We start from the raw sequence: 7,426 nt of genomic DNA, 5'->3' as shown, positions 1-7,426 counted from the left end.
CACGATGAAGTTTTCATCGGCCATTATTTGTTCCGTTAGTTTTTATGTTATTCTTGAAACGTCCTTATCAATCTTCAATATTGTCCTTAAATTGCTTGAGACATCTCTTTTTGCATTAAATTCAAAGAAAATTGTGGTAAGAATCCCTTATTCTTTTCCTCCTTTTTTTTTTCCACTTCTTTTTATGTTAGTTTAGCAATAACTCTTCGAAAAAATATTGTGGTAAGAATAAACGATCTAGGGTACTTCACTTGAGTTTGCTAAGGTTATCAAACTCAAATGAATTGTATTGATCCACAGTAATAGGAATAATTGTATTGATCCATAGACATGTTTATTTAAGTTAATAATTCATAGCCATATAATTATTATCATTTCTCTTCTCCTTTATTTTTTTGCCCTTTCTTTCCCCTTTGAATTTTTATTTTCTCTGTGTTTTAATTAAAATTAATTATTATCCTATTTTATCCTTCAAAACTATTACATGTGATCATCACGTGGATTTTTAACTTTTAATCGACAGAAGGTTGTCTATGTGCAACGAAATTAAAGGTTATGCACAAACAACAAATAAATTCAAGGCATTATTATCGCATCATAAGCATTGAAAGGATCCTTGAATTTAGTTTAGTTAGAGCATGTTTCGCCTGGTAACAGCCAGAGTTATATTTGGGAAGGAATTTAGCAGAATTATGGGTGATGAAATGTATCGAGATTGGCAAAGAATTAGAGTTAGATTGATGGTTACGACATGAGTATTGATTATGCTTACATATATTAACTTATTGTCAATATTTCCTTTGTTTATTTTTTTTTCTTTTGTAAGACAATATTTAATCCTTTGAATGTAATTGTATAATAGATTGTTTTAAACTAAATATGTTTGAGATGTTTTAATTTTATGTCAATTGTTCAGTATTGATTCTTGAACCAACGAACTTTTGATTGCCGAAATTCACAAATGTTTGTAGATTCAACGAGTTTTTGAAGGTATTCTTCGTTTTGTACACTTCCTCTTACATTGAAGCCTAATTATTTATTTAGAATAAACTTGAGACCCAAACTCTATTTAAAGAAAATTTTGGAAAGAAACCATAATCATAAACAATGTGTGTTAATTTGAGAATAAAAATGCGATATGAAAAAAGTTAGAAACATAAATGTGAAAATGTAAAAAGGTTGTGAACCTTTTTCATGCAATTAAAAATGTAGTCTAGTTATTAAAAATTGTTATGTTAATATTGTTAACGGAATAAATCTCACATCGGTTAAATACCGAAATATCGACCAACTTAAAATAGATCTTGGATCACTCCTCTTAATAAGATTGACCTTGTTAAGATGGACTCCAAATTTTAACATGGTATCAGAACCCAGCAAGCTCCAAAGAATTATTCGATCTGATTAAATCTAAAAAATGAGCACACGGATTTCAAGATTGGTTTGCTCAAAAAGAGCCACCATCTTGCGTGGGCATGTTAAGCGAATAAATCTTACATCGGTTAAATATCGAAATATTGACCAACTTAAAATAAATCTTGGACCACTCCTTTTAATAAGGTTGACCTTGTTAAGATGGATCCCAAATCTTAACAAATATTTTCATGTCTAAACATGCCTTAATGTACTTCAAGAGGAACAAGAAAATATTGAATCATACCACAGAGAGAGGCAATGACTATTTGCTTAAAACCGGAGATAGCAAGGGCTTATTCGAGAAGAATGCCTCCAAATTACCAGTTGCAATTTCATATGAATCCTGAAAAGATTCTTATGTGAATGCAGCGCGATGAGGTGACAATACCACATTATGTAGTGAAAAAAGTGCTTCAGGAACATAAGGTTCATTTTCAAACACATCCAATCCAGCACCAGCTATCAGTCCTTGTTGTAAACAAAGTACCAATTGCTTCTCATCGATTATTGCTCCGCGTGCAATATTTACGATAAATCCTTTCTTTCTGAGCGCCAAAAGAACCTCACGGTTGATTAGATGATGAGTTTGCTCTGTTAAAGCACAACAGATGACAAGGACATCGGATATCGCAGCTAAATCGCAGACGTCAATGTAGAATGTGAAAGGAACAAACGACTTCTTCTCCCTCGAGTAGTACAATATTATGCAGCCGAAAGCCTCCAGTCTCTTTGAGACTTCTAAACCAATGCTGCCTAATCCCACAATCCCAACTTTCTTGCCTCCCAAATGAAATCATCAGTCATTAGTCATAGTGATGTACTAGCAAGAAACTGTAATAAAAGTTGAAAGGTTATAAGTCTACTCGATAGCTATACTGTACTCATAATGGCTCCATATGGAATAAAATCAAGAATATTACACTCAGAATTTCACCGCAATATAATTAGTACCTATACCTTTTAAACAAATTGTACCATGCTTAAGTTAATTGTACAAAAACATTAACATTTCATTCATCATTTTACTACAAAATAATGGTTCCCTAAAACTTTTATAAAAGATATTGGAAGAATGAAGTTCGTGTTGTAAGATATGGTTGTGGGTCATCAACGTAGGGTAACCCAACCCGCGAGATATTAAAATGGATTGGAGGAAATTGTTTGAATTTCATTCAAACCAATAACTTCCCTCAACCCTCATCCACTTCCATAACTCCAAATCACTTTCATCACTTTATCCACTAATTTTGGGAGAGAGAAAAAATGGCAAGAATGGGTGTGACATTCGTATAGAAAATTACTCAAAAATATAGAAAAGTGCCTAAAATTATGTATTTGTATGCCAACTCGTAAAATTAGGCACTTAGATTGTAAATAATAATTATCTTCCATTGTGATTGGGGATGGAACCATTAGAGTGCAAGAAAATGTAGAATTTGGAAAGCAAGGTGATTCAGCTGCACAAAAAGATCTTGAATTTCTTCTTTCAAATAAGAATCTTGACCAATAATTTATGTTAAAGAATGCTGCGAATTTTTTCAGGTCCTTACAGATTCGTGCTACTTGACGAAAAATTAAGGGTTCCGCTTAATTTACGAAACAAATATTTTTGTATCCGCTAATACATTGAGATAAATTTCCAAGTATACAAACTGAGTTCTATGAAAATAATCAAATATGTATACATGTAAATAATTTACCTTGGAGCCAAATGGATAATCTCCTGCTTTAGGCCAGAGCCCGTCTTTCACAAAGCGATTTGCAGCACTAATTTTCCGCATCACATCAAGGATCAACCCCACTGCAAGATCAGCAACATCAGCGGAGAACACAATGGAAGCATTAGCAACGGAAATTTGGCGACGACTGCACTCAATGAAATCAATGTGGTTGAGGCCGGCGCTGGCGGTGACGACGAGGCGGAGGTAAGGGAGGTGGCGGAGGACAGCAGCGGACGGTTAGAAGTTAGGAGAGCACAAAACGGCACTTGTGTCGTTTGCATATGCTGAGAGAAATTCGGACAGCGGGAGTGTTGACTCCCATGGTCTTATAGTTCGAAATTTCAAACAGAACTCTTTCTCGTAGGTTTCGAATACCGCAGGCGGTCCGAGGACTAGAATCTCAGGTAGTGGCTGAACTTCTCGGGTTTCTTCTTCTTCACAGTAAGAGTTGCTTTCAAAACAAGTAGCAATTTGTTTTTTACTTAAAAGCAAGAAAAAAAAAGTAATCTGTGATATTTATCAATAAAAAGTTACTTATATGTAAGTAATTTTTACTTATTTTTTAAGTAAGCCAAACATGGTAGTGAATTCTATTCAAATTTTTTGTTTTAGGAAGATTACAGTTTGACGTTTGGGTGATTCTTTTGTTTGCCCTTCAATCTTTTCTTCCTTTTTTTTTTTCTTTTTTATATTTACTTGTTTAGATAAACTTGTTGTGTGACGTTTTCTTTTAGCTAAATTTTAATGTCTATTTGGATGCAAATCGTCCAAAATGGTGAAATTGGTCTAAAAACTTGAAAGTGAAGTATAAATGTAAAGAATTGAAAGATGAAGCACCTACTATTGAAATAAAAAAGACTTGAGATGAAATCACAAGGCTTGACCTATGAGATATCAAAATCAAAATCAACTTCTACATTAAATTAGATTGGTACAAACGATTTTTTTTATTTTTTTTTTTAATCAAGGTGTCCGCTTTCGTCTACTATTTCTTGGGTCTGTGATCCGGCCCCTCTTCACACAAACCAGTTAAACCGCGGGATGTGCCTCCAACTGATTAGGGTCCGAGCACCTCTCCAACTGGACTGCCAAAGTGCCTAGTGAGCCAATTCATGTTGCGTCTTGCCTTCCAAGACACTCCTGCCTTCCAGTATGTGTCTTACCTTCCAAGAGCCCCAAGAATCGAACTCACGACCTCTGATCTGCCAGCTTTGAGAGAACCCGTCCTTTGCCAGTGGAGAAGTGCCTCGGAGGGCTGGTACACACGTTTTGACCTAATAGTGGAACTATAACTATAGCTTTTCACGTGACTATGAGTGGGAGAAGCTCTTCATAAACAAAATTTCACATTCATCAGTCATTCATAAGGTCAAGACCTTTTTCTCATATTTGTAAATGTGGAAAGAGATCCATCCAATTGACTACCAAATAAAATCAGTTTAATAGAAACATATTATCAGAAAGCTTAGAATTTTGTTATTTTTTTATACATTAAGTAGCCTGATTGTCTGAGTAGAAAAAAATGAAGTATAACATAATGAGCTTGTAAATGAAGATTCACATCATTATTACTTATTGGCATCATTAATTGGAGGGAATCAAGATGGATATATGAGATTTAAGGCTTATATTTTGATTTTTTTGAATTTTTTTTTTAAATGTAACATACGTAAATGGGTTGGATCGATTCTGCTAACAACTAGTTCAAGGTTTCAAATTATGGCTGAACCAACCCATCATGATTTTGTTTTATAAAAATCAACCCAAACCAATTACCCATGTCAAATTGATCATAGTCGATTCAATTTGATTAATTTGATCTGTATTTCCAATTTTTTGTCGAGGCCTAGTTGCTTCACGTCTCGACCGACTAACTATCTTCACTTTCTTGAGTGTCAAAAGTGATCGTATGGACCTTTGTAAGCCGAGTTCCATTACACCTATTGTTAATGAGACTTATGCTTTGTCTTCATGATTTTTTATTTTTTATTTTTTACTTTAGCAGTTTATAAGTATGTTCGTGAGAAAAGATCTCGTTTTGCAAACTTAAGATTCAAAATTACGATATTTCTAGCGTATATTTTCACGAAGATTGGAGATAAAAGATTGAGTTGGGATAAAAACCAACCAATAATCAATTTTTTCCGCATAAGCTAAAGGACAAGATAAAAATAAGCATCACGTTATTTGTACAAACTAAGTTGACAAAGATGATTTACAAACTATATGTCGACAACATCTAGATCAATCATTTCAAAATCAATTTTTGAAATCAATGGTTTAGATCTTTCCAACACTTTCTTTGTACAACTAAATTGATTCCCAAAATAAACACCTATGTAACCTTTATTGCACACTGCACACATTTTTCTCGAGACAATACATGAAAGGAAAGAAATAAATGTACTCATTATTTCGATATACTCCCAAACAGAGATAAGAAATAAATTTAGTTACTACCAAACAGAGATAATAAATAAATTACAAAATTTATTGTAGGATAGAGTCACAGGCATAAATACAGTTGTTACTTTACTAGCAAACCATAAGATTACTAGCAGCTAGTACTTCTAGCTGGTCTCCAAACTAATGTTACCACAACATAATGCGGCCTAACAAAACTGCACAATAACACACTACCCAAAGCTTGTACGAGGAAATATCCTTTACAATCGACTCAATTTTGATCAAACCAGAAATTAAGAAACCTAGATACAATAATAGATTTAAACACGGATATTTTACTCGAACAGGAGGCCACATCAAGTACGGATATAGGGTTCAAATAGCTTTGCACAAGGATTCGGATCATACTGCAAAATTTCTGCAGCTCGTTCAAACTCTTCCCTGAGGACTCTTATGCTATACTTGTCCACCACTCGACCAAGATCGTGGGATAACTCAAAAGGATCTTCTATGCATATCAAGTGGCGGTCATTACCAATTCTTCTAGTCCAATCTTTAGCTCTCTTGCTGCAAGTATAGGTACAAAAAGATCATGATCAGCCATTGTGCTCAAATCAATTCATATCTTTTCCTTTTGGGTGGGGTAGGGGAGCGAGGCATAAGGGACATTGCTTCAACTATAAATAAATTTGTTTCAACGGTTTTAAAGACAGCAAAGCAGAAAACTTAAAAATCATATGCACTTTTACTTGTGACAGAACTCAGGGCTTCCGTTATCGTCACAAAACTGAAATGACAAGACATCAAAGAATTTCAACCCATGAGCGTCTGAAAATTTTGATGAACAGCATAGCAAACGTTCAATTGTGTACATGACGCTAATTTTATTTTCTTTCAAAAACTGCATATATAGCTGATATCCAAATTATCAACATAATCAAAATCATCTTTATGTCTGTAAGTGAAAATTAGAGCTATTATTCATCAAGAAAATGTTTTTTTACCTCAGTGTGCTTCCTGTTCGAACAGATATAACATCATTTGTGTAATCATGACAATAGGCCCAATAGTGGAAAAAGGCCCAAACCAACTGAGCAATACTTTCCCTATTCCGGGACCCAAAATCACGAAGCTTTTCCACTTGATCAAAATAAGCACATTCAACATTATCTATAGTTACAGAGTAAGTGACACGCATCCCCTGTGGAAGGACAAGAAAGATATAAGAGTTAAGACAAACAATGTTTGCTTACTAGCTCCCATCTTACACACACAACCCCCACATAGAGGTAGGTTTAGTTCCAAGTTAAACTGAAAAGAAATCCAATAGTTATATGCTGCCCATGTATGGTTTTGCTAATAATCAAAATTTTAATAGATTTTGATCAAAGTTGATTAAATGTAGGAATGAAAAGTTGATAAAAGTGGTGGGCCCCATACAATGTGTGGTTAAAAGTAATTATTGACTTTGACTTAAATTTTTATCAACATTTTTAGCTAAACCAAACAGAGGCTAGAACTAAAAATCAGTTTCATATTTTCAAAGACATGCATAGATATAGGGGTGGCAAACGAGCCAAACGAGCAAGCCGAAAAAAAGAACTCGTGGGCGGCTCAGGCTCGTAAAAAAACTAGCCCGAGCTTGAGCCCAGCGGACTCGCCCACGAGCGGCTCATGGCTCATGTAATCATTTAAGAGCTCGTTCAGGACAAGCTACGAGCCGATCCGCTTGTGTCTCATCTTGAATATTGACCAAAACGGTCACTTTTTTTAAAAAAGGTGACCGTTTTGGTCACTTTTTTACAATTCAGTGATCATTAACTACCTGAACTTTCGTCAGTGAACGTTTTGGTCACTGATATTATTTTTTTTTTCCTTCTTCA

General features: G+C 34.5%; 1 protein-coding gene and 1 pseudogene across 2 annotated transcripts in view; both read right to left on the bottom strand.

The window, feature by feature from the left end:
* Positions 1-1,587: 1,587 nt before the first annotated feature.
* LOC111374939 lies at positions 1,588-5,072 on the bottom strand (annotated as a pseudogene).
* A 535-nt stretch (positions 5,073-5,607) lies between these two features.
* Positions 5,608-7,426, bottom strand: part of LOC111374943 (UTP:RNA uridylyltransferase 1) — an 8,532-nt gene continuing 6,713 nt past the window's right edge. The window contains exons 5-6 of one of the 2 annotated variants that reach the window (XM_022997706.1): positions 6,548-6,744; positions 5,608-6,110 (exon numbers count right to left, since the gene is read on the bottom strand). In XM_022997706.1, the coding sequence (XP_022853474.1) occupies positions 5,900-6,110; positions 6,548-6,744 (408 nt within the window). In that variant the 3' untranslated portion in view covers positions 5,608-5,899. The remainder of the gene's footprint in view (positions 6,111-6,547; positions 6,745-7,426) is intronic. The other variant, XM_022997707.1, reaches the window with a different exon arrangement.

The sequence above is a fragment of the Olea europaea genome, unplaced genomic scaffold, assembly GCF_002742605.1.
Source record: "Olea europaea var. sylvestris unplaced genomic scaffold, O_europaea_v1 scaffold1315, whole genome shotgun sequence".
NCBI lineage: Eukaryota > Viridiplantae > Streptophyta > Magnoliopsida > Lamiales > Oleaceae > Olea > Olea europaea.
The sequence above is the reverse complement of the archived record's forward strand: the minus strand, read 5'-3'. Positions and strand labels throughout refer to the sequence as shown.